Below are 27,396 nucleotides of genomic sequence, written 5' to 3'. Positions count from 1 at the left end.
CTTAGATTTCAGTGTATCGGTCATGGCAGTCGGAGCTGTAAGGTAGCGGACGACGCAGTGCGAAGAGCGGACGCCCTCCCGCAAAAACCTGGGATGGCGCGAGAGGAGAAAGACGCGGGCGGAGAACTTTTTTTTTTTCCTCCGTTGCGGAGGCGACAACGCATCAGGTTTTGTAAAGGCCCAACCACATGCATTGCACGCGACTTTCGAGCGAAGGCAGCTGCGACAAACGGGCTCCATCGCGCTGTCGCAACGGGACCCCACATGTTCGCGACGAAGTGTCACGGTTGCTCGATTGAAAACTATTGCGTGCGCACAGGCAAATTACGAAAAAGAATTAGAGTAGATGAATGACAACATGCCAAATTTATTATTGTCTTGTTTGAGATAAGGATGCCATAAAAGCGTTTCGTGACTTTCTCTTTTCGCAGTCTTATGTTTAACCGCGACAGTAGTATCTGCTGTGATCCCATGGGACACCCGGAAGCGTACGCTGCCTACGCTACGTCGCACTTTGCAAACTGCGTTATGTTGGGGTTAGTCCACGAGGCGCATCTTGACAACGTTTCCTCTTGCTGTCATAGAACGTTTAAGAAAAGCCGCAGCGCCTCCCATCGTTGGTTCGCAGGGAGAAGGGCTACCTCACACGACGACGATGTTGACATTGCAGCAAGCTACCACCAATGCAGCAAGCTACCACCGAAACATCAAAACAAACCGTCGATCAATATCAACGACAAAATACGGCCGCTGCCTCGCTCTCCGTGTGAGATGGGGCTGTAAAGAAGGTAGTCTATAACTTGCATTCCTTGAAGTACGCGCCGATTGGAAGCATCACAAGCAAATTGCACCCGAAGCGAGGGTCAGAGATGCCGCCATTTTGCCGACATCGTCATGCTCACTTCCGGGCGACAAGCGATGTTTTCTGGCTTTCCAGAAACCTGCGACGGGGGCGATGGATGGCCCTCCGCGACAGCAAATCCTGTCGGCCGTCGCTCAAAACTCGCGTGCATGCAGTTGGGCCTTCAAGGACTGCAGCGATGACATGGACGACGATGTCACGGTAGCACCCGAAGATTGCGACGAATCCGTGTCGGCCACAGATGCGTTGGACTACTTGAGGAAACTCCGCTTATTCAGAGAAAAAAGCTGAACAGCGACCGAAGCGGCACATAAAAATGCGGACGGTCTAGAATTGTTCGTGACGCAGAGTTTGTGCTGCACCCGTCAAAAAACGGTCACGGCACGGACTATTTCAAATAAACGTGCCTTGTCTGACGTTCACGTGTGCATTGTTGTGAGAAACGAGTTCAAGGAGGTACCGTTGCAAAGGTAGGACGTTTGCGTTACTTAAATTCTATTGTTATGGTAAATTTTTGGGCTTTCACTATAACGACCTTTCAGAATAACGAACATCTTTCCGCGGTCCCCTGAAGTTCTTTATACCGAGATTTCACTGTAGTTCATTGTAACCATACCGTAGAGTACCACTAAGTATAGTCTAGGCACTATTGGCCGCGAGGAGTTACGGAGTCGCCCTCTATCGGACGCGCCTCGATTGCGTGCTAGGCAGGATACCACCGGCGCACTCCCCATAGGTTTTGCTGTCGGCGCTTTGCAAAAACACCTCGCGGAAGTCCTCTAGGGCATTTCTGCAAGTACTTTCGAAAGGAACTGTGTTCTTTACTGTCAAAATAATCATTTTCGACAAACTGAAAGCACAAGATAGTCTACAGTCGCTGTCTCTTTGCAGAAAATCGAGCAACCGCTTCACGCGGTCACCGCGTTGGAGACCCCTGAACCGGCCTCTTGCGTGAAAGGTAGTCACTCGCTGAGTGCAAACTATGTGAAATATCTCGTTAGAGTAGACTGCCTGTATAACCAAATGGAGCATAACAGAAAGAAGCCTCAAGCCAGCGATCGCACGGGTTCGCGACGACTGATGGTGCCTCTGCATGTACGAGTGACTGCATGTATGTTCGTACTGATGGTTTTGCTTTTGCTACGAGCGCGTTTTGGCACCGCGCTGTGAACTTTAGGCCGCAAAATATGAGAATTTGTGAGTACACAAACAACTACTGTTGCGCTGACGCTATCAGAGCAGTTCAAAAACAATTTCGTTACAACTACGGCTTCGGTGCGCATGGCAACTTTTTGCTGTGCCGCCCCGACGATTTAGTGTTTTTTTTTTCGGTCTAAATTCGTGTACGTTTCAGTGTCATTTGACAAGTTGTCTCGCACTGCGTATTGATCGGTCTTCTCAGCGGGCAAATGCCGCTGCTTCTGTTTCTTTATTCAATGCATTCGTTTCGTTTGGTGCTCACACAAAACGTGAGCAAATTCGACGCCTTTTTTTAATGCTTCTTAATTATCGATCCCTTTGCATTCCAGTGAACTTGCCGCTCCCTGTCATCAACAAATTTATAGACCAAAGCTTCACCACTTCGAGATTGCTGGTGGAAGGAGAAGTAGTCTACGAGACCGAGCATGTAGTAGCATGTAGGTCAAGGAAAAGAAAGAAAATACAGTAACATTTGCCGGACTTGTTCTGCAAACGTCGGCTGTGAACTAGGACCCTCATGAACTTGAAATAGCGGTGAATAAAATAGAAGTTATTGCAGCAACCAGCAGCCGCAAAACAAGATAGTAATTATTTGGCGAGTACCCCAGCAATTTTGGCAGCAGTGTCGTGTCTAACGCTAACAGGGTGGCATCTTTTCCACGTACAGTCGACGTCCGATTTCCTGGACGCCCGAAATTCCGGACATGCCCGATTTCCCGGACTCATCTGTGGCACCGTCAAGTTCCCCATAGAGTCAATGTATTAAAAAGTCCGAAATTCCGGACGCTTATAGCCTTCGCCATCCGATTTCCCGGACTTTTTACTGTTAACCGCCAACCCAAAGTCACCACCGATGCCGCCATTTTGGCTGTTTTCATATCCTCGAACCCACCATACTCGCATCGCAGGTGTGGCCAGCAGCACCGCCGCACCGCGCCGCGGCTGCCGTAACCTCGAAACCGCACGTGTCAATCCGTTGCCAGCCGTAGCTTACCCAATCCAAACCTCACTGTGTTCGTTCACTTGTTGTTTTGTCAGCTCTCCCAGCTCTGCGGTCGTGTCTGCGGTTGATCGTTTGCTGCTGCGCGCTATCTTCGGTGATCACGTTTCCCGACCTTCAGCATCCACCGAGTTCCTAGCTGTTTCGTGCTGCGCTTTTCGTCGAGCGTCGAGCTGTTGACCTCAGGTCTGCCGTCGGCATGCTAGCGGAATCGATGAAGGCGGTTACGCAAGAGACTCTGCGGAACTGTTTTCACCACGCGGGCTTCACAATCGACGCCGAGACGGCCGTCTCGCCCTAAGTGGACAGTGTGTGTGACGAACTGCCATCCGCGGACGTTGCCTTCGACGATCTGTGCGCTGCCGGCGTGTCGATTCCAGCCGGGATAACCTTTGAGGGCTTCGCCGACGCTGACAAAGACCTTGAGCTATGTGCGGAGTTGACCGATGACGAAATCATTCGTCAAGTTACGGAAGATTCCGACGACTCCGACACCGAGAACGAAGAGCCAGCTCCTACACAGCCAACGAGCTCGGAGTTGACGCGAGCACTGATGACACTGTCATCGGTGTAAAGCAGCAACATGACGTTGGCTGAAATTGAGGCAGACATGATCGTGGGCAAGCGGAACGCCGTGCAAAAAAAAATAAGCGACTTCTTTGCGCCCAAGTGCTGACATATGAGGTAGCGCCGGCCACGTCGTCTTTTTTTATATAAACGGCTCTTTTCAGAGCCACCTAAACGATGCATTGGCTGAATTGCAATGGGAATCTTGTACTCCGGCCGTGACGGCCGTGACCCTCTCCGTCAGCGAAAAATACCTACCAAAAAGGTGCGTTTTCACGTGCATTCGTTTTTCCGGACTGCCTGATTTTCCGGACGTTTTCGCGGTCCCTTGAGGGTCCGGGAAATCGGACGTCGACTGTAAATAAATGAGGCTCCAAGAAAATACATGGGGTTGGAAAGACCCAACGTGAGTTTGAGAGTGACACAAATAAGTTTGAAGGAAAGAAGTGTTAATTTCAAGGGCTCGTTTTCTTAGTTATACACAATATTAATGAGCGCTAACAGACAATAATGCGAAGGAAAGTATAGGAGATGTTTTTAGTAGTAAATGTAAGGTAAATGTGAAGAAAGAAAAGTCGACGAAAAGACACGTGACGCCAACAGGCAAAAAAAGAGTGTTCCACACTCGCCGTCATGGCTGCTGGCGGCGCTGACTGACGCTCCCACGTTTAAATGCACATATGTACCCTATAAAGTGGACGGGGGGATGGCCGCTATGGTAGCTCAGCTGCTAGAGCATCGGACGCGTTATTCGAAGGTCGCAGGTTCGGTCCCTGCCCGTGGCAAGCTATCTTTTCGTCCACTTTTCTTTCTTCACATTTACCTTACATTTACTACTAAAAACATCCCCTATAATTTCCTTCGCATTATTGCCTGTTAGTGCTCATTAATATTGTGTATAACTAAGAAAACGAGCCCTTAAAATTAACACTTCTTTCCTTCATTCGTAGCAAGGGTCTCGTTCTGGCAGACTTGATGCTTTCAGGTAGTATGCGAGGGATTATTGGTCAGCTGCCAGCTCGTAATAAGTTCACGTGCTATGTGACGCCAACAGGCAAAAAAAGAGTGTTCCACACTCGCCGTCATGGCTGCTGGCGGCGCTGACTGACGCTCCCACGTTTAAATGTACATATATACCCTATAAAGCGGACGGTGGGATGGCCGCCGCGGTAGCTCAGTTGGTAGAGCATCGGACGCGTTATTCGAAGGTCGCAGGTTCGGTCCCTGCCCGTGGCAAGCTATCTTTTCGTCCACTTTTCTTTCTTCACATTTACCTTACATTTACTACTAAAAACATCCCCTATAATTTCCTTCGCATTATTGCCTGTTAGTGCTCATTAATATTGTGTATAACTAAGAAAACGAGCCCTTAAAATTAACACTTCTTTCCTTCATTCGTAGCAAGGGTCTCGTTCTGGCAGACTTGATGCTTTCAGGTAGTATGCGAGGGATTATTGGTCAGCTGCCAGCTCGTAATAAGTTCACGTGCTATGTGACGCCAACAGGCAAAAAAAGAGTGTTCCACACTTGCCGTCATGGCTGCTGGCGGCGCTGACTGACGCTCCCACGTTTAAATGCACATATGTACCCTATAAAGTGGACGGGGGGATGGCCGCTATGGTAGCTCAGTTGGTAGAGCATCGGACGCGTTATTCGAAGGTCGCAGGTTCGGTCCCTGCCCGTGGCAAGCTATCTTTTCGTCCACTTTTCTTTCTTCACATTTACCTTACATTTACTACTAAAAACATCCCCTATAATTTCCTTCGCATTATTGCCTGTTAGTGCTCATTAATATTGTGTATAACTAAGAAAACGAGCCCTTAAAATTAACACTTCTTTCCTTCATTCGTAGCAAGGGTCTCGTTCTGGCAGACTTGATGCTTTCAGGTAGTATGCGAGGGATTATTGGTCAGCTGCCAGCTCGTAATAAGTTCACGTGCTATGTGACGCCAACAGGCAAAAAAAGAGTGTTCCACACTCGCCGTCATGGCTGCTGGCGGCGCTGACTGACGCTCCCACGTTTAAATGTACATATATACCCTATAAAGCGGACGGTGGGATGGCCGCCGCGGTAGCTCAGTTGGTAGAGCATCGGACGCGTTATTCGAAGGTCGCAGGTTCGGTCCCTGCCCGTGGCAAGCTATCTTTTCGTCCACTTTTCTTTCTTCACATTTACCTTACATTTACTACTAAAAACATCCCCTATAATTTCCTTCGCATTATTGCCTGTTAGTGCTCATTAATATTGTGTATAACTAAGAAAACGAGCCCTTAAAATTAACACTTCTTTCCTTCATTCGTAGCAAGGGTCTCGTTCTGGCAGACTTGATGCTTTCAGGTAGTATGCGAGGGATTATTGGTCAGCTGCCAGCTCGTAATAAGTTCACGTGCTATGTGACGCCAACAGGCAAAAAAAGAGTGTTCCACACTCGCCGTCATGGCTGCTGGCGGCGCTGACTGACGCTCCCACGTTTAAATGTACATATATACCCTATAAAGCGGACGGTGGGATGGCCGCCGCGGTAGCTCAGTTGGTAGAGCATCGGACGCGTTATTCGAAGGTCGCAGGTTCGGTCCCTGCCCGTGGCAAGCTATCTTTTCGTCCACTTTTCTTTCTTCACATTTACCTTACATTTACTACTAAAAACATCCCCTATAATTTCCTTCGCATTATTGCCTGTTAGTGCTCATTAATATTGTGTATAACTAAGAAAACGAGCCCTTAAAATTAACACTTCTTTCCTTCATTCGTAGCAAGGGTCTCGTTCTGGCAGACTTGATGCTTTCAGGTAGTATGCGAGGGATTATTGGTCAGCTGCCAGCTCGTAATAAGTTCACGTGCTATGTGACGCCAACAGGCAAAAAAAGAGTGTTCCACACTTGACGTCATGGCTGCTGGCGGCGCTGACTGACGCTCCCACGTTTAAATGTACATATGTTATAGGGTTATAAAGTGGACGGGGGGATGGCCGCTGGTAGCTCAGCTGCTAGAGCATCGGACGCATTATTCGAAGGTCGCAGGTTCGGTCCCTGCCCGTGGCAAGCTATCTTTTCGTCCACTTTTCTTTCTTCACATTTACCTTACATTTACTACTAAAAACATCCCCTATAATTTCCTTCGCATTATTGCCTGTAAGTGCTTATTAATATTGTGTATAACCATGGAGGAAGGAATACTAAGGAGAGGCCCTGACGTCACATTCGTGAAGCCTCCACATCGCAAACACCCGCATCGCCTCCTAGCGAGGCGCAGCGAAACATTTCGCGATTTCCGTCGCGACGTTTGCAAGCGCATGCGCGCATCGCGAAACTTTGCAGCCTTTTTTTGTTTGTTTTTCGCCGTGCAAGCGGTGTAGGCGGTTCACGCGTGCAGCTCTTTCTGTGTGTTCTTTAGGAAAGCTACGCAATGCCCAGCTGTTGCGTATACCCGGCGCAAATCGTGTGCACTGCGGACAGTACCGGGTGTGACTTTTCATGTGTTCATTGCTGATCGCTAAGGCATAGTATTTGCGTGCGAATGCTCTCGGATGTGCGCTCTGTACTTGTTACTCATTCTGTCAACTCGGAACACACGTGAAATTTTGTTTTTGGCGTCTGACGCGCCCTACATACCATGCGCTGAAGGCATCGTACGTTTTAGAGGCTGTGTCGTTCAAATGAAAGGGCAATAAACTTTTGTTATTGTTATCGGACTACGTGATGTATGTATTGTGCGGTGTGCGCTCGTTGCGTGCTTGTGTGTGTGCACTGGAATTACAAACTTTACGTGCACGATCGTGTATACAATACAGCGGTGTCTTCTTTTCGACGTGAAGTTACATATAGCTACTGCACTCACTTCATATACACGAGCAAATAACCGCTAATCGGCCAATAGATCTGGAAATCGGGCTACGAGAAAGGAAAAGAAAGGCCTAACGACCAGCAGAACGCGTAAGTCACTGCGAGGTGAGTTCGAATACGATGAGGCAGAGGCTGAATGTTTTGATTACGGCACGTACCGGTACTTTCTGTACTGTTGCACAAAAACGCTCCGCGAAGAATTTCAGCACGCAGCGCTCGGGCCTGCCACGCACGAACAGCCTGGTAAACGTCTCCTTGCAACATTTTACTGCGTGCGAACCGCACAATACGCGCTAAGTTTACGCCGGGACTACAAATCCGAGCAGAAGCGAACCACCGCGGAGAGCACGCCGCGGGGCGTCTGCTGTTTTGTTTGCCCCATACCGGTTTGTTTGCCCCATAAATCTGACGTCACTTCCGCCACACTTTTCGCAATGCATTGGGATACGATAGGGCCTCTCCTTAGTTTTTCCTTCCTCTATGTGTATAACTAAGAAAAGGAGTCCTTAAAATTAACACTTCTTTCCTTCATTCGTAGCAAGGGTCTCGTTCTGGCAGACTTGATGCTTTCAGGTAGTATGCGAGGGATTATTGGTCAGCTGCCAGCTCGTAATAAGTTCACGTGCTATGTGACGCCAACAGGCAAAAAAAGAGTGTTCCACACTCGCCGTCATGGCTGCTGGCGGCGCTGACTGACGCTCCCACGTTTAAATGCACATATATACCCTATAAAGTGGACGGGGGGATGGCCGCTATGGTAGCTCAGCTGCTAGAGCATCGGACGCATTATTCGAAGGTCGCAGGTTCGGTCCCTGCCCGTGGCAAGCTATCTTTTCGTCCACTTTCTTTCTTCACATTTACCTTACATTTACTACTAAAAACATCCCCTATAATTTCCTTCGCATTATTGCCTGTTAGTGCTCATTAATATTGTGTATAACTAAGAAAACGAGCCCTTAAAATTAACACTTCTTTCCTTCATTCGTAGCAAGGGTCTCGTTCTGGCAGACTTTATGCTTTCAGGTAGTATGCGAGGGATTATTGGTCAGCTGCCAGCTCGTAATAAGTTCACGTGCTATGTGACGCCAACAGGCAAAAAAAGAGTGTTCCACACTCGCCGTCATGGCTGCTGGCGGCGCTGACTGACGCTCCCACGTTTAAATGTACATATATACCCTATAAAGCGGACGGTGGGATGGCCGCCGCGGTAGCTCAGTTGGTAGAGCATCGGACGCGTTATTCGAAGGTCGCAGGTTCGGTCCCTGCCCGTGGCAAGCTATCTTTTCGTCCACTTTTTTGTTACTAATTTGTACCATGAACTAAACCTACTTAATATTGACAACCTGAACAAATTTAATGTATACATGTTTGCTTATCGAGTGGTTAAGGACCACAGCCTTCTAAAATTTATTCTCATCCAAAACCTTTCTAATTCGAACATACCCGTTCTTCCTCAAGTAACAACTTTTTACTTCCTAAGGTACGAACTAACTATGGTTCTCAAAGACTAGCTTTTGTTCTAGTCAAGCTTTGGAATTCTTTGCCGTATAATATTAAGTGTGCTTTTTCCGTTTCGTCATTCAAACATCAGCTTCGCAAATTCATACTTAAGGGGGGACGTGGGTCCTAAAATTTTTTCTTTATTTTTGAGTCAATATGAACCAAACTTCACTGTCTTGACCAGTTTTTTATGCTGATTTCAAATCTGTAATTAGTTTTTTAATAGCTGCACTAGTTCAAAAGATCTCGAGGTTCGAAAAAATAATTAGTGCCTGTTTCTTACGGGGCTTTTAGGCAATTTCGACCTACTAAAACCAATATGTAAGTGCATGGGACCAATGCCCAGACCATGCTGTAGGGGGTGATGCTATTTTTATTCAGTTGAGAGCACTGTGAAGGTCAAAAAACAGATGAACACTCACTGGTGGTTATTTTTCTCATTCGCTCTCATTAGTATCTTTAATTAAAATTTGTAAAATGGCGCTAGAGTAATGCAAATAGCATCACCCCCCATATCGTTTCAATACGAGTAAAATGATACCAAATTTGTGATTTTTACTCGGCAACAACATGGAAAAAAACCCCGTAAGGCTAAGTGCATTGAGCAAAAATATCAAACTGAGAAAAACGCATTTGAAGTTTCAGACAACTGTAACTTTTGTGGAAATGCAGCCACAGCACTAGTGGTTATATCATTGATAGGTTTCTTCTTCACGAGAACAGCCATACCAAATATGTGACCATGACCAGCCAATGTACTGGCAAAATCTTCTTATAAAGCCACATAGTGCACCCAGTACCAGAGTGATAAAATCCACCTGTAGCAATTCATAGGCCTGTACCAATTCCTTGCAAGCTAAAGAAATACAAAATTTGTTTATGAATGTGACTTTGCAACAGGCAAATAAAATAGACAGAGAGATTAAGTCTAAAAGGCACGTGGGTTATTTATTAAACCGAAAATCAGTTATTATTGTCCAGCAATAGCACTTGGCTCAACAGCAGGCAAGGGCTGTACTCAGGGTCCCCTGCTGGTTTGTCATTTTGAAAGTCTGTGCTTGGTGTCACTACTGTATAAGTGCTCCTTTTGCAACTTCCAATGTCAGTTTTTAACCTTCTCAAGGCTGTGGAGCACAAATCAATTTCCCACAAGTGTAACACGGCGTCTCTTCAATTCCGGTGTTGCCCTGTCAGGTCGTGGTGGAAGCGACTACCACTGCACCCTTGTCGACAGTATTGGTGGCCCTAATTTAATGCATTTCACTTCAAATTACATTAATTATCTTAGCACCGCTATCACCAGCTACCTTCTACGAGAAACGGTTCTCGCGCGAGTCGCACCTATGATAATGACGCACAGGCTTTGAAAGCAGCCTATACCCTCTGCCTTGAAAAAGGTCACTACTTAAGCCGAACTCAGAACGAAGCACAAGCCCAAAGAACGGTTTTATCACGGATAAGTCCACGCGGATAAATTCTGTGTCATTTTCCTTGCCGCCGTTCGCCAACATCCAACGGCTTGAACTTCGCTTCGTTGCGCGCTGCGATGCCAAGCACTCCTCCCGTCGCCGTATTTTCCGCGCACTCGGCAGTCCCGCATAGTATGCCATACGAATGCGGTTTCCAATGCCACTGAAGCGTTGCCTAATGATCCGATGGCTGCAGCTTGACCAAGGAACACCGGGCGGTTCTCGTAGACTCGACGCTTCGGTAGCGACAAGTAGTTTCGGCATCGCGCCCTCGTACGCTTGGCGCGTCTTCTTTACACGAGAATCTCCGGACGTGCCAACACAAAATAAGGTAACTATGTGTCGGCGGGCCGCACGAACGCGAGCGTAAAGCCCGAACCATATAGAGCGTTTTTGCCGGCGTTTCCTGGCGTTGCGTCCCTCGGCGTCGTCGCATCAACGCCGTCAGAGAGGGCGGCAAACCATAGCTCAGCGTCACACAGTGTGACCAGAGGGAATGAACCTGACACCTCGTAAAGCAGTGTACAGTTTCCGTCAATGGACCAACAAGATATATTCCTGATTATAGCTTTTAAGGTTAGCTTTTATGTCTCAGTAGCAGTTCTGTGGTGCAGAAAACGAGTCACAGTGACACAACGCCACCGAAAAGTCTATTTTTTTTTATTTGACTTGTAGCGCCAGCTATTGGCATTAAGAAGAAGCACAAACTTATAATATATGGCCTCTGAGCTTGAAGCTGCCGTATATCTTTGAGGCCACGTATTCGGCCAATACACTCATTTCTGCTAAGCCTACCGATGAACTTGAGTACGGCACTCGGAAAGACTTCAAAGATATCACGATCCCTTTGCAGTCGAAGCTTCTAGGGAACAAGCTAAGTCAAATACAAGCATCAGTTGAGAACTTAAGGGCCACACAGTGCACGGCGACGACTTATTAGATCCGAGGCGGGCGGCAGCCATTTTGGCAGCACCGACGACGCCGTTACGTAGCGGAAGTCGCTGCCAGCCGCACGCTGATTGGTTCTGCGTCCATCGAACTGCTTCCGGCGTCGACGCTGCCGCCCGTGATGTCTGGACCGTCCAGAGGTGGACGTTTCGGCCACCGTCACCGGTAGCGTCGACGTCGAGGGGACGCCGGCGTACGAAACGCCGGGAAAACGCCGGCAAAAAACGCTCTATATGGTTCGGCCTTAAAGCCCGAACCACACGTACGCTGGCCGAGCGCGCGCTGTACGTTGGCTGTACGCGCTCCGGAGGCCGCGCATGCGCAGACGAAGCAAGCGCGGCAAAACGCGCGCGGTACGCGAGTGTTTGCGGCGACTGATATCGACCTTGAGACGGCGCGCGCTTGGAAGCGCTTGGAGCCCAACTGTGGCATGGCTGTTACCAGCACCGGCTTGACCGACGGATGATGATACACATCATATGAAAAATTTTAGTTCTTATTTACTTTTGCATGCATCTAACAATAAAAAAGGTAACAGAAGGAGGTTTTGTAAGTATTCTGATGAACTATCAGTAATTTTGTACGAAACGATGTCTTGCACGTATGAGGAAGCGCGCGCTTCGCGTGCGCCTTCGCGCGTAGTGTGTGGGTGGAAACCGCCATAACTCGCCGGAGACGCCCGGGCTGCGCGCGCTGACGCGCGCCCCGTGCGCGTTTGGGAGCGTACGTGCGGTTCGGGCTTAAGCAGAGGAAGATGACACTTGTAACAACACACGGGCACACGACACCCGCAGCGCGGCAGCCGTGAGCGCAGAACAAAAATACAAAAACAAAATGGCCGCCTCGGGTTGCGTCAGCCAATGGGAGGCGCGAGAGAATGGGCTCGCCTCGCGCGCGCGCGCTCTGGCCAATGAGCGTTTTACAACCACCCTTCCGAAAAGCGCCGATAGCGGCCGTTCTGTGGCAGCGACGCCATTTTGAAACGCCGCAAAATATACACAAAGAAAACAGCTTCAAAACAAGCCAAAGATGGCGGCGATCAGCCAGCTGCTGCGCCCGCGGCGCGCGCGGGAAGTTTGAACAAATTTTGCCTGTTGAGATGCATTTTGCGGCTCCTGTGGCGTCTTAAAAATAAGTTTTAACCCATTTCCCGGGCGAAATCGGCGATAATATTTTGAGGGCAGCTGCTTAGGGGTGCAAACATGCCTAAAATGCGTTTTTCTCAAAACTGATTTTCTGTCCATTTTTTACTATTCTAAGACCCGCGTCCCCCCCTTAATCAATAGCACCATTTACTGAATGTTCTTCAAACAACTTCAATTCTGTCGTTATAATTGTGTTTGCTTCTTATTAGGTTACAGTTCGCTAAGCTTATACTTTTATGTTTTACATTATATTCCTGTTTTTTAGTTTAGTGTTTGCTTTTTCATTATGTTACAGTTTCCTATCCGTTTGTTTTACATTATATTCCTGTTCGCATTGCTGTTTTGATACTAATACTATGTATGTTCTACCATTTTCATTTCTGCTGTTAAGTAGTGTTATTTTTTTTTCTACCATTATAATAAGGTCCCCCTACAGTGTTTACACTATGGGACCTTTTTCTGTACTAAAATCTTTATATTCTGTATATGTACTAAATATTGAATAAACTTCAAACTTCAAAAAAAAAAACTTCACATTTACCTTACATTTACTACTAAAAACATCCTTTATACTTTCCTTGGGAAGATGGGAAGAATGGGAAGCGTCACCATACGACATCATAATGACGTCACAGATCGCCAAAATATGTAGCGTCTTTATGACTTCACATAACGTGACGTCACATGATGATTTATTCACACGTCATGGACGCTTTGCATTGCCTCCGTGATCGGTCACGGAGGCCGTGCAAAACCGCGTTAGGTGCAGAACGCTTTTGGAGGGGGCCACGGGAGAATCAGTACACTACTGAGAAGAAGAAGATGGCTTTCGCCTTCTAGTCATCTTTAGCGAATGCATAAGGGACCCTTGCGTTTTTAATTCAACGTATCTAAACCATGACTTGCGCATCTGCAGCCGATTTTGTGGACGCTGAGCACGGGGCCGACGATCAAGAGGTCGCACGGGAGGGTTCTGAGATGGCATCGCACGTGGTAAAGGTAGCACCTTTTCCATCCTGTGGCAGATAAGCATCATTGCCGGCGGGAAGCGCGCGCGAGCCATCGTCTCAGTGCGCGCTGTCTGCTACTCACCGAACATCGCAGGCCCGACGCAGTAATGAAAGTCCTCGTTGCGGAAGTGCTTGTTGCACACAAGGCTCGTAGCCGATGGCTACTTGCCGGTTCTTAGCTTTACAACCCATGCTTCACGCAGTTTCTTGTCCCTCGGTTACCGGTGCAGGCTGACACTGGGCCCCGTTGCGTAAGCCTGGAACTGCGGCACTGAGCGGTAGAGCCACATGTTCGTCTCCTTCGGAGGCAGCTGCTCTATTACAAGGGTTTCAATGAAGTAGAAAATGAGTAAAAACATCCGAATTTGAACAGACCGCAGCGCATGTGGCACTTGAAACTCGTTTTCAAAGCATGCGTCAGTGCTCCACAAGCAGCCGACGCGGCCGCTGAGACCACGTGATCCTGCCAAGCACGTCACGCTGACGGTGGCGCCGGCGTTTCCAGTGGTGGGCCTCGAGGCCAATAGTACCGCGCTTCTGGGCGAAGGCCAGCCGTGAGATGCGCTCGCCACCGTGCTGAAAGAAGGTGAGGGAAAAGGTACCACAACTTTTGCGTCTGTCTGTCTTGGCCCCCATTCTACGCATAGTTTCGGCAGGCAGCGTTGGTAAGAGTTCTTGGAGAGTGTCTGCGTTAATGCGACTTGTTCTCAGTTTGAAACCTGTAAAAATGCCGGCCACTTCAGATCGCCAGCTGCCCATGGAGATGGGTCGGTTCAGTGGAAGGGCAGCGTGCATGCCACAGCGGCGCCACCGATTGAGGTGGCCATGTGTGCGGAAATGTGTAGCGGGCGACCTCCACAAGGATCGCTAGCTACCACCACTGAAAACAGGTCTTTCATGAGCGCGGCAGGCAGGCATCTTTCTGGAGGAGGCGTTATCTGAAGCATGACCGGTTTGGGAGGAAGTTAAGTGCATTTTGTACGCTAGGCCTACGCCGCTTCCCTATGCGTCAGTTGTGTTTGTTACGTGGTTGTGGGGGTTGCGTGCTTCCCCGGGTCGAGTAGGAAGGCCAATGATGGCAGTGTCAAAAGCAAAGTACAGTAAAACCTCATTAATTCAAAGTCACTGGGACTGTGAAAAACTTCGAATTAAGCGGGTTTTCGAATTAACGAAACATACAAAAAGTGGGATAAAAGGAACTTTGAATTACTGAAATTAATCAGAGGTGGTCGTTTGGCCTTCTAGTTTGCGACTCCAAGGGTTGTTTTCCAGCAATACCCGGTCCCATTTTTTGCCGGGAAAACGGCAGGCCTCACTGCTGTTAGGGCAAAAAAGGAAAAAAAAAAGGAAAAAAAAAAGTGTGGTCAGCTGAAATGCGTGCCTGCGGAAAAGGTGTGCTTCACTGCAGCACAGTGGTGACACGCGGGCAGCATGTCACCTGCTCCTCGCAGCGTCAGCGCGTCATATGATGCGACCATTCGCCCATTCTTTTTGGTAAAATAAAGAATATGATAATGGCCAGTGTGATGGAATCCGCAATGTGTTCTGGCTGGAAAACATGATCATTGAAGTTCTCGAACTGAGTTTTCGAGTAGGCGTTACAAGCAAGAACTCCGCCAGCAGTGCAAGTGCGCAAATTGCCAGAGCAGCCACCAATCAGAGGTTCGCATACATCATGAATTCCGTCAGACCGTCCTTTATTATCTTTTCTTTTCCCAAAAAGAATGGGTAAATCATGACACGCTGACGTTGCCAGAAGCACGCGACATGCTGCCCGCGTGTCACCGCTGTGTTGCAGTGAAGCATGTCTTCTTTTCCGCAGGCGCATGTTTTAGCTGACCACGAGACCGTGTTTTCCTTTTTTTTTTGCGCTAGCAGCAGCGAGGCCGGGTCGCATAAACTGTCACTCATTAATATCGCTACACTGCATTGCCCTGTGGCTCCTAAGGGCCGTCGCTTCCGCGGATTTGCGGCGAAATCGGGATCGGGAATTGGCACATGGCACCCAAAGTTTTCGAATTAACCGGGCTGGCGCTGACCGCCGCTTCAAATTATTCACTCTGATTTACATTGCAAAATACGGGACCGCAGAAACCCTTCGAATTAAGCGGGATTTCGAAATAACCGAGTTCGAATTAATGAGGTTTTACTGTACTTGCAAGTGTTTCCGGACTCGTGCACAGCTGAGTTTTCGTGCTTTGTGACTTCGCAGAAAGGTGACAAGTACGGATTCTGTACCACGTGTGCCTGTGATGTAAGCATTTCGCATGGCAGCAAAGCCGACATAAAGGTGCACATCGCTTCCGATATGCAGAGAAAAAAGAAACTGCCCCCCTCTCCTCGCTGCAGTCTCCCAAATCTTTTTTTTTCATCTCTCAAGCAGAGATAAAACACACTGGCCGGCTCCGTCGGGTGAAGTACCGTAAAAAGTGGAGTATAGGTTGACCCCCCTCCCCGACTTTGAAACTACTGAAAATCGAAAAAAAAAAAAAAGGTACATGGAATGGCCAAAGTATCGGAGGGCGCCTTCACTGTGAAACAAACTCAATTTCAAATGGTGCACAGTGAAAATACCATTATTTACATGTGTGGTTACGTGCAAGTTCCTCTTGACAGAAAGCCAAAATCTGGGCTCACACATTATCCTTGTAAAATGTCGTGACCATGTTGGCAGTTTTCATTTGGATTCACTCTGAGATCACCGGTAGCAATCACGACAAGAGCGCAGCTCCCGGATAACTCTGCAGTTTCCTTGTCCAGCTCTTGATATGCTGCGGTTTGGCAACGAAGCAAAGTTTCCTTCTACTGCATGCGATCCTTCAGCATGTGCCAGTAGCTATTGCTTCTGTGGTGCACTCAATCTGCCCACTAATCATAGTCGTACGTGCTGCTGTAACCAAAGCTGCCGGCATCGCAGGAAACAAAAGAGTATCCAGCGAGAACACCATTGCCAAGATGAAATGTTAGTTATGGTTTGGGACTCCCAGCTCTTGCTTACATTCGTTGCGCTAACATCTCAACACATCTTTCACACACTTCAGACTCGCAGTGTGCTACCAGATTTCTATGTGCCTTCGTGAGCTTGATCACCGTTTTCTTGAACACTGCGGTGAACTGTTGACGGCCACCAGTCGAGAACAAGAAAAAAGGCAGCTTAGAGCCCAAACAGGTTCACAAGACAACAACAAAAATGCAAAAATGAGGCTGCCCACGGCACAAGGCTGGTAGCAAACAAAGCAGCGCCAATGATTGTGATGGTGATAGAGGCAGTTGACTTCAGTTGCCCATAGTGGCCGGACCTCCAAAGTCTTTCTGCTGATTTCCTGTGTATTAAACAGGGGTCAACATTTTATTGCGTTCTTTTTATTTTATTCTACCTGTCTTCAGGTTTTTACTGTAGCACGAATTAGCTGGTAGCCTTAATCCGTATAACATACCAGTTTGTTGCTCTGGCATTCATTGCTTTGCCCTTGCAGCAAAACTGTGACTTTCTTTTTTCTTTTTAATTCAATCAACATGTGATCATTCGTGCATGTGCTTGGGCTAGTTTGGCCACTTTGACATGCGTAGGTGGACAGTCGGCTTTATTTAAAGCTTCAGCTAGAAGCGACAGATGGAAGGCAGTAGATATTCCTCAGCACAGACAAGCAAAAAGCAGGTGTTGTGTGGTTAATGCCACAGGGGCACATGCACACAGAGACCGACACGTACACGCTGCTTGCTCGGATGAAAGAGTACTCTGCTGTTTATTGCGCCCGGACATATATAGGGCAACAGGGTGACTACTTGGGCTGGTTGGTACTGCATTATAAAAGGAAAAATACGTTCTTTGTGCACAAAACATTTCAAAAAAGAAGTCAGATAGGACAGAGTGCACAGTCAGATAGGTCAGGGTGCGCTCTCTCCTTTCTGACTTCTTTTCTGAAACGTTTGCACACAAAGAACGTATTTTCCTTTTATAACGTATACAGGCACACACATACAAGTTACAGGGAGCTGCCACACTCTGGTGGCAGCCTAACGAAAGGGCTGAACTGTGGCGACTTCTACATCTCCCCCTTGAAGCTTTAAAGGTCAGACGGGAGGATGGAGGAAGCCAAATGCGCCAAAAGTTTCACACATTCAAACGGCGTGGCGGAACAACACGCCAGCCTTAATGTGTTCGTGTCACGTTACGCTGGCTGCAGGTTACTGTTGCACGGGCTGTCTGAGGAGGACCACTGACTTTGTGTTGTTGGCAGGCTGAGGTTCCTGAAGGGGAACTTCTGCGGTGGTGCTTGCTTTGCAGCTGTTTGCGGCATAGGTCGGCAAAAATATTCAAACTCGGACTCACTCAAGAACTATATTCTGCTCTGAGGGCTCATTCGCTCTCAGACTCACTGAAATTTTCCTCAACCGGACTCACTCAGACTCACTCGCTAAACTTTTTCTCAACCGGACTCACTCAGACTCACGGCTCGATAAGAGTCTGTGTGAGTCAACTCATGAGTGAATTTGCCAACCTATGGTTTGCGGTGGTTCCTCTCCGGAGGCAGCAGGTGCAAAAGGTGAAGCTGGTTGCGCTGTAGGACGCCAGCTCGCTTCTTGGTCCTTGCCCCAGACTGAGGACCGTAGCCTGCACTTGGTCAGGCCACACCCAGACACGCTGACCTATTTGGAGTGGCGGCAGCTCCATGATGTCTGTTGTCATCGCCTGCCGCTTGTAGGCCACGTCCTCGGCAGCCAGGTTTGCTTTGGAACTCCAGTGGCGAGTTGACGTCCCATCAACAGCTGGGCTCGACTGAAGCTGTCGACTGCTCGAGTATCCCTATAGCTGAGCTGAGCCAGATGAGGATCCTTAGACTTGCGGAACAGGTCCTTGACTGTACGAGCCATCCTCTCTGCCTCCTCATTCGATTGAGCATAGTGTGGACTACTTGTCACGTGGTCAAAGTCATACGATGCTGCAAATGCCGCAAACTCTTGCGATGAGATTGGTGGGCAGTTGTCCGACCTGATTTCTTGTGGGATTCCACGGCGAGCAAAGATGCTTTTAAGAGTGTCGATAACTGCCTGAGCGGTCGTGCTCCTCATGGTCACTACCTCAGGGAACCTTGAGTAATAGTTCGCCACCAGGATAACGTCTCACCGTTGAGGGGGAACAAGTCCATTCCGAGGAATTCCCACGGACATCCAGGAGGGCCCTGGAGGCCAGGGGCTCTGCAAGGTTCGCACGGGTGGAGGCAGTGCACTGTTCGCAGTTGGTGATGAGAGAGGCAATGTCTGCCTAGATACTGGGCCACCAAACTGACTCCCGAGCTAGGGCTTTGGTCCTGTTGATGCCCTGATGACCTTTGTGCAACAGCGTCAAGACCGCCGGTCGAAGAGACAATGGGATGACCATCAGGTGCCTTTCAGCAGAACACCGTCACAGACAGAAAGCTCGTCTACCACAGAGGCATACTTTGAGAGGTGCAGTGGTATCTTGGACTTTTGTGGCTAACCATGCTGGCAGAAGGTGAGAACCTCGCACTCGCCATCAGACTCATGTGCCTCTCGCACATTTTCGGGGCTGAGTGGGAAGACTTCTGACGTGCAGCCGACTACCTGTGCTGCAAAGAGTTCCAGTGTCTAGAGGAGTGGTTGGTGGATGATGCACGACAAGCTTTCCTGGCACGTGCAGCATCCGGAACTGGTATCGCATGGTCTTGAGCCACAGTCTCTGAATGCGAGGAGGCAACATATCCAGCTCCATCTGCCCAGAAGTGAAGAGAGTGGCGGATAGTCAGTCTTGAAGTCAAAGGCGATGCCATGGACGAACTCGTCGAACCTTTTTATAGCCCACGTCGTTGCCAAAGCTTCTTTTTCAGTCTGGCTATAATGCTGTTCAGTCCGAGTCATTGACCTCGAAACAAATGTGACTGGGCGGCGCTCTCTCGAAGATTGCATCTGTAGCAAGACTGCGCAGTGTTCGAACGAGTTTGCATTTGCAGACACTGTAGAGGTGTACAATAGGTGGTACTTGGCCATGCACTTTTGTGACGTCAAGAGTTCCTTAATTATCTCGAATGCTGCCTTTTGCTCCTGCTGCCACACCCAACTCGCACACTTGTTCAGCAAGGCTCTGAGGGGTGCTGTGACGTCCGAGTTATGTGGCAAGGATCTGGCAAGATGATTCACCATTCCGAGCAGTCGTCTAACACAGGCGACGTCCATTGTAGCTTCCATGACTGACTGCTTCGACCTTCGCTGTATCTGGCCTAGAGCCCTGTGCTGAGATGACTACTACGAGGAAGGAGACCTCGGATACCCCGAAACGACACTTGTCCTGGTTCAATGTGATGCCTGCTTTTGCAAGGCAAGGTAGCACCTGGCTCAGTCTGGCGTCGTGTTCCTAGCGGGTGCGTTCAAAAACCAGAATGTCATCTACCATATTGGTGACTCCTTCTTGACCCTCCAGGATTCTTGCCATCTGTTTTGAAAGTACTCTGGCGCGGAGGGGATGCCAAAGCAAAGGGGAGCCGGCAAAAGCAGTATCGGCCATATGGGGTGATGAACGTCGGGAGCTCTTGGGAACATCCAGAGAGCTTCACCTGGTGAAGTTTGCGGTCGCATCCAGCTTTGAAAAAACTGTTGCGTCGCCAAGGAGGCCAAGGACTTGACCAACAGTTGGTAGGCGAGATAACCGCTGGTCATTAAGTGTAACTGACTGGATTCCAAGAGAAGGCAAACGCACGAGGGGGAGACAAAGTCAAGTGGGCAGATGAGATTAAGAAGTTTGCGAGTATAACGTGGCAGCAGCAAGCACAGGACCAGGTTGATTGGCAGAAAGAGGCCTTTGCCCATCAGTGGGCGTAATCAGGCTGACGACGACGATGGTAAAATATGGCATTCGTGGAGGAAGACGACCTTGTTCAGTTTACTCAAGTCAACGCATAGCCGGTAGAAACCACCGTCTTTCCAACGACAACGAGGCCGGAGCACCATGGTGTTGGCTTGTCGACCCTACCGATCACGCCCATGCTTCTTAATTTGTCCAGTCTGCGGCAGACGACCTTGAGCAGTGGGGGATCCTGCGAGCGACGCCTGGCAAGAAAGGCACGGCATCGGGTTTCAGCCGTATGATGTACCCGTCTTTGAGAATGTCCAATCCCTTGAAGAGCTCAACGTGCAGCGCTGGCAGTCCCTGAACAGGCATAATGGGATCATGCAGAGGCGCTAACAATGATCTCTACTGTAGGAATTAACGGAGCTATGGGGCAGTTTTAATTAAGTGGCTTAAAGTACATTGAATTTATAGCCGGCCAACCAAAAATTTGAAATTACCGAATTCTGAATTATCAGAGTTTGAGTCATGGCGAGTGTACTGTACTTATTGCCATTCAGAGTTGTTGCTGATGTTACTGTGACCCATAAAAAAAAAAAGATCTCCTTGCCTCCCTTTTTCCAATGCCCCATTCCCATTGCTGATGTTACTGCGACCCATAAAGAAAAAAGATCTCCTTTCCTCCCTTTTTCCAATGCCCCATTCCCATTGCTGATGTTACTGCGACCCATAAAGAAAAAAGATCTCCTTTCCTCCCTTTTTCCAATGCCCCATTCCCATTGCTGATGTTACTGCGACCCATAAAGAAAAAAGATCTCCTTGCCTCCCTTTTTCCAATGCCCCATTCCCATTGCTGATGTTACTGTGACCCATAAAGAAAAAAGATCTCCTTGCCTCCCTTTTTCCAATGCCCCATTCCCATTGCTGATGTTACTGCGACCCATAAAGAAAAAATCTCCTTGCCTCCCTTTTTCCAATGCCCCATTCCCATTGCTGATGTTACTGTGACCCATAAAGAAAAAAGATCTCCTTGCCTCCCTTTTTCCAATGCCCCATTCCCAGGTTGACAAGTATGTTTTGGTATGTATGTTCACTTCCTGTGTCTCAATGACAGGCAGGACTCCTGGAAGACTACACGGAACGCCGTGGTGGTGTTGGGGTGAGTCCAAGTGCAAGCACGGTGGCGGCCACTCTGGAGACCATGATCCAGCTCCAGCAGAAGCTGCTCTCCATGACGGCTGCCCAGCAGCAACAGACAGCATCGGCTGGCCTGACGGGAGCCACCACCAGCACAACGGCCACTGGGGGCATGCCACCTTCAGTCGGCGCTTACCGATCCAACGAGTTCTCACCCTCGTCTGGCATGGACCTGCAGAAGAGCTTGCAGCAGCTGAGGCAAAGCCAGCGCTACAATGTGAGCAGATGCTCAGTTTTATTCCCCAAGGATGAGGCATCCATATTCAGTCAAGAGAAAAACACATTTTTCTTGCATGTGTCAATTACTTTTTCACGATACCAAAAACTCCGCTCTTGCTGCGAGGAGACGCTTGGTAAGCGAGAAGACGAGCAAAAAGCAGATGCAGGGGGCAACACCACCTTGAACGCCAGTCGCCGTGAATTCATAGTCCACTAGGACCCAGGTAGTCCCTAACTGGTAAAAGCGAAGTACATTGTCTTCTAATGAGACTGAAGGGTTGGAACGTGGCAATGAGAACTACCTTTGTTATTTACGGAGAGAAAGTGATGAAATGTGGCATGCAGATGTGATGCCATATTTACTCGAATCTAGGCCGGCCCCGATTCTAAGCCGACCCCAGAAATTTGCAAGGCCAAAAAAAAAAATTATTGTACTCGAATCTAAGCTGACCCCCCTTCCCCCCCCCCCCCCCCACTTTCACACATGGTTTTTTTTTTATAAAAACATCGGCTTAGATTCGAGTAATACGGTATGTTGTGCTAATATCATAATTGAAATTCGTTTTGAGCTATCTTTTGTAGTTTTTGAGCTGCAACACTTGACAGACTCTCATTGTCATTCCAAAATTAATGATTTAGACATAAATTCATCAAGATTTTTGCATGAGGATATTCACAAGGGCCCATTCTGTGCTGTAAAGCTATTGGTTTATTTTAGGGGTGTGCGAATATCAATTTTTTCGAATACGAATATGCACCTTCGAATATCGAATATCAAAGGAAAAATGCCTCCACAGTAACATATTTTATTTAACATGTAGCTATTTGAAAAAAAAAAAAAACATTAACAGCCTGACTGGCAACATAACATACACTGCTATCTCCAGAACACAATGTCCAGGCTAGCACAATGCACATCACAACGCAAGCAAATATCACGGCACAATGAAAGAAATGACTACATGTTATAATGAAGAAATATGAGTTGCTCCACATGATCACACAGCAGGCGCTCCCTTGTAACAGAGACAACCCCCCCACCCCCCCTTGCCACTGAAAAGGCACGCTCGCTTGGAACAGAAGTGGCTGGTATAGGGAGTTACATGGGGCAAAGCTTTGCCAGACTGGGGTATCTGAACAGTCCGCCACCAGTCACGTGGGTCACTGTCTTTCTTCAGAAGTGGTCCCGCATAGTGAACGAGTGGTAGTGCGGCACGTTACGGCCGCATAATATTGAAAATGTACGGTTACATGATCGCCAACAGCGCTGCACGTCGGAGATGCACCAGCAATAAATCATACGTATTGGGGCGCTCGTCGCAGGCAGATATCGTGCCTGTGTGTACTTACGATGTTTATCGCTCCTCTCGGCAACGTTTTTAGCTATACGAACGCAGCAGAAATGTGGAAGAAGAGTTATTTTATGCATAATAATTGAATCGCATATTCGAATTTTTCGAATATTCGAAACTTTCGAATACACGATTGTCGAATCGAATACGAATATTTCGAACGTAATATTCAACCAATATTCGAAGCTTTCGAATATTCGCACACCCCTAGTTTATTTTTTATTATTCAAATAAGCATACAAAAAGAAAGTTTTAATTTTTTTGTACATATTGTATTGCTAACAACTTTTACAAAAAGCCACTTATAAAAACCTGTATGACTTCTAGATAAATATGGACACTTTACACTCACCAATGTCCTCAGAATCTAAGCGCTGAAAACGGAATGGTTATATCTTCATTTTTCAGAATGGCACAGGGATGACTGACAGCAACTGTTAAAAAAATGAAAGCTGAGAAAATGGAGCTAAAGGCTAAGAAAATGGAACTCAGAAGGAAGCTGGTTTTATTTTTCATCGGAGAAATGCAGCTTTCTGGCTGTCTTGAGCTCTATCTGTCCCCTTTATGATGACGTCAATATGGTGGCACTGTGTCAAGGGAAAACTGCAGATTTGCGTATTCTAAAGCGCAATTTTCTCATAGTTTTAGATAACAGCACACTAGCAAAATGCTTTTTTTTTTTCAACTTCTACTGCTTATTTTGGTCTAATATTTCATCACGACATAAAACATGGTCTCAGGATTGCAGAATAAAATTAATTGAAAAATTGAAAATTCTGACCAAATTTACCATTCCCATTGCCACTTCCCACACCGACATTGGAACACATAACATATCTGTGTACACAACGTCCGGAGGCTGCCATCTCGCCTCTGTGTAACGATTCCCTGAATTGGTCGTGGGAGGTACGGCTCACGGAACTGGAAATGGGAAGCCAACTGGCGACCCTTGACCAGGCCCGGCGAGCCGCTGTAGCCAGTGGGGCCCTGGAAGAGGGGCACCACCCACCCTAACCACTCCAAGGCATGACATAAATAAATGTTTCCTCTCTCCCCCCCCCCCCTCAACACGTTTCAGGAGATTTCATTGAGCCACTGTGGTATGAAAAAACACTCCGAAGTCCGTGATGGAGTTTTTAGAGTGTATTTTATCAATCTAAACTGATTTCACTTGAGTGTGGCTTTAATGGGCGCACTTTTTCTTGACAATATGCCGTGACTTGTGGTGCAATCGTTATTTGCGTATTTACACTTTACCTACATCGCCACGAGGCATTGCGTAGAGGGGGGGGACATGGCCCACAACATAACGTAAATAGCAATAGGTTGTTGTACAACATACGTCTTCTACGAAAAGAACAAAAGCACACAAATTATGTGGGATTATTCAGAATGTGCAAATATATTACAACAAACATGCGCTCTAAACAAGAGTCACCTTGGTAGGATATTTCATTCATGACGACGTTATTGGTGTCGACGTTATCGTAGGGAAGAGAAAAAGAGTTTGTTATTAACTCCATGAGCATCGCTTGCAGCTTGCCCCCAAGAGCTTCAGCCACTTTCCAAATCCACTGAGAAATGCTGCTGTTTCGTTGTTTTGCATCTCTAGTAAATTTGATCTGGTTTGGTTTTGCAACACATTGATTACTTTGGGCCAACTTCTGCGAGGAGCAATGAAAACTAGGGGCTTCCCGTTCGAATTAACCGTTGTGGATACCGACGCATTTGAATTATCGGGAGTTTTCCCCCCATAGAAGTACACGGGGCTGTGTCGGGACTAAATTGAATTGGGACAGTTTATCGAGAGATTTATGGCTGCGATCATACAATCGGGAAGACAGGTCAGAAATCGGGAGTCTTCTGGGCAAATCGGGAGAGTATGGGTTGGGCGGCACTGTGCGATTGAAAGCACGAGTGTGGCACACGGGCGGCAAACCACATGACCGTATCTATCTGTAGTAACGACGGTGCAGACTGCACCGCTCACACAACTGCTCGGGTTTCACTTGGCGCCAATGGTATGCGTAACAAATTCTAATACACAGTACCAACTTGCCCAATCCCCGCTAGTCATCTACAATAAACCACTTGTTGATGAACTCGTCAATATTATTTCCTCGGCAAACATTTTGTATACACAGGTCTTCATGACTACAATTGTGAGCAAATTGTGAATTTTCGTTAAGTACTGCTTATACAATGCTAAGTCTTTTTAATAAGCTCTACAATTGAAAGTACTTTGGTTCCAAAACTGTGTAGACTCTTGGTAACTCGCTTTGCGAGATGTTCGTGCTTTCAGGGAGCACAATTCAACACCACCTAACCCGATGAGTCACCCTACCAACTCGAGGGCTGATCGTGATAGCTGTGGGTATATAGAATATACATTAAATGTTCACATTTCTTAACCTCCTGTAAAGCTAGCAGCCATCTATGGAACCAACATTAGAAGAAAATACAGCTAGTAATTGAGAAGCGCCGTGCTACACGAGCAAAATTCAATGCAGGTGCAGCCGTTTAATAGCCAGAGCATCGCAGACCCTGCTTGCTTCACCACTGTTCGCACTAGGCACATCATCGTTATAGTCAGCCTTTCGTTCCCACCTTCCTTGCATACAATGGCTGCATCAGAGAAGGGGAGTATAAAGGCAGGTATAGCTGAATCCTCTGATTGTTTGTTGCTTCAGCAACCTCTGCACCGATACAGTCAACCTCGCTACAACGAAATTGACGGTGCTAATCGAAAAAAATATGGCCGACTTGAGCTAGTAGAACACAGAAACTTTTATTTCCAAAATTCAAAAAGTGTCTGCTGCTTACTTTGCATCCCCAGCAGCGTCACGACGCGATTCTCATATATGCATAGCGACGCCACGTTGAAAAGCACGCAGAAACAACGGCTTCCGCGAACGAACCAAACAGGCCACGGGCGCGCAACACGAACTGCACAGTTGCACTTATATGCTAACACTAGCTCTTTGCCAACAACGGCGAGATGCAGGCAAGCTATCGCGGAGCGATGACTTACACCTTATTCTATGCTATTCTTATCCACCACTAGCGGCTGGCTCATCCCGTTGATAACGCAGACGAATTGTTGCTCGGACCACCGGTTGCACTGGCCAAGCGCGAAAAGCATTGGCATTGGAAAAAGCATCGTTCCGCGATTGCACCCCAGGGCTACTCGCATTGATAACGCGGATGTACCGTCGCTCTGACCACTACCGAAGCGCGAAAAGCACTAAAAGCATTGGAAAGGCATCGAAAAAGGAATCGTTCCGAGATTGTACCCCAGTGTGGACATCTGAGCTTTGGCTTTGGATTGTCTGCGACTAAGAAGCAACTCAAGCCAGTTGCAAAAGCAGGGTAGTCTGATCGCCATCGCTATCAAGCAATAGCGGCCCGCATGCTCAGTCAACGGCGGCGGTTTCTGGTGGTGCCAACACGCGATTTAGACTTTGAATTCGTATTTTTATGTTCTAAAATGCATCTAAATGTCCGAGATCATGTTTATTGCATGGTAAATTAAATTTTTGAGCCCGGAATGGCATCGTCGAATTTTGTTGAAGTGGAACGGCAGCAGAAAAAGTGTTTGTTGTGGCGAGCATATTTATGCATTGACTCCCATAGACTGTCGACGGGGAACTGAGAATTTTTCGTTGTAGCGCATTTCTACTGTACTACCAGCAGTGTGCTCGCCTGTGGGCCTGAGAGTGACTTGACTGGTCTGCCCTTTCTTTGTTGGAAAATGACATAAGCATAAACACTGTCGAACCGATGCTCGTTTTGAGAAGTTTGAAATGGGAATAATAGCGGTGTACCGAAAGCCAAGTGCATCCTTTATAGGACTATACACAGTGACAGAGAGAAAGTGCTTATGTCAAGGCTCAGACAAGCCGATGATTACTCCAGATGGAAGCATTGTGGGATCCCATAAGGTGTTAATTGAGGAAAAGCAAAGCAAAGCTCAGTGTCATGGAGTCATGCACTACATGTGGAAATGCAAAAGTGTTTCAGTAACTTATAACTGTAACACTGTTACTTTTTTGCGCAGTAACTGTGACAGGAAACATCGTGACAATTACTTTCCCATATCATCTCCACCTTTCAGGTTTCCACAACACGGCTATCCTCGCAGTTTAGAAGAGGTCACTAAGAGGGTTATCTTCCCTACAGAAAACCGAGGTCAACAGTAGGTCTTTAACGCAACGTCAAGTTTACTTGTAAACTAAATGTCGTCAATCAACCATGTTGCAACTGAACCGCTTGCTAAGTT

At 47.7% G+C, this 27,396-nt stretch overlaps 1 protein-coding gene across 1 annotated transcript in view; it reads left to right on the top strand.

Moving 5' to 3' along the window:
* The window catches only part of LOC119395576 (serine/arginine repetitive matrix protein 2), a gene marked incomplete in the record, with an annotated part of 233,461 nt that overhangs the window by 187,747 nt on the left and 18,318 nt on the right, over window positions 1-27,396 (top strand). The window contains 1 exon segment of the mRNA XM_049416681.1: window positions 21,464-21,763. Coding sequence (XP_049272638.1) covers window positions 21,464-21,763 — 300 coding nt within the window.

Source organism: Rhipicephalus sanguineus, chromosome 6, assembly GCF_013339695.2.
Source record: "Rhipicephalus sanguineus isolate Rsan-2018 chromosome 6, BIME_Rsan_1.4, whole genome shotgun sequence".
Classification (NCBI taxonomy): Eukaryota; Metazoa; Arthropoda; class Arachnida; order Ixodida; family Ixodidae; genus Rhipicephalus; species Rhipicephalus sanguineus.
The sequence above is the reverse complement of the archived record's forward strand: the minus strand, read 5'-3'. Positions and strand labels throughout refer to the sequence as shown.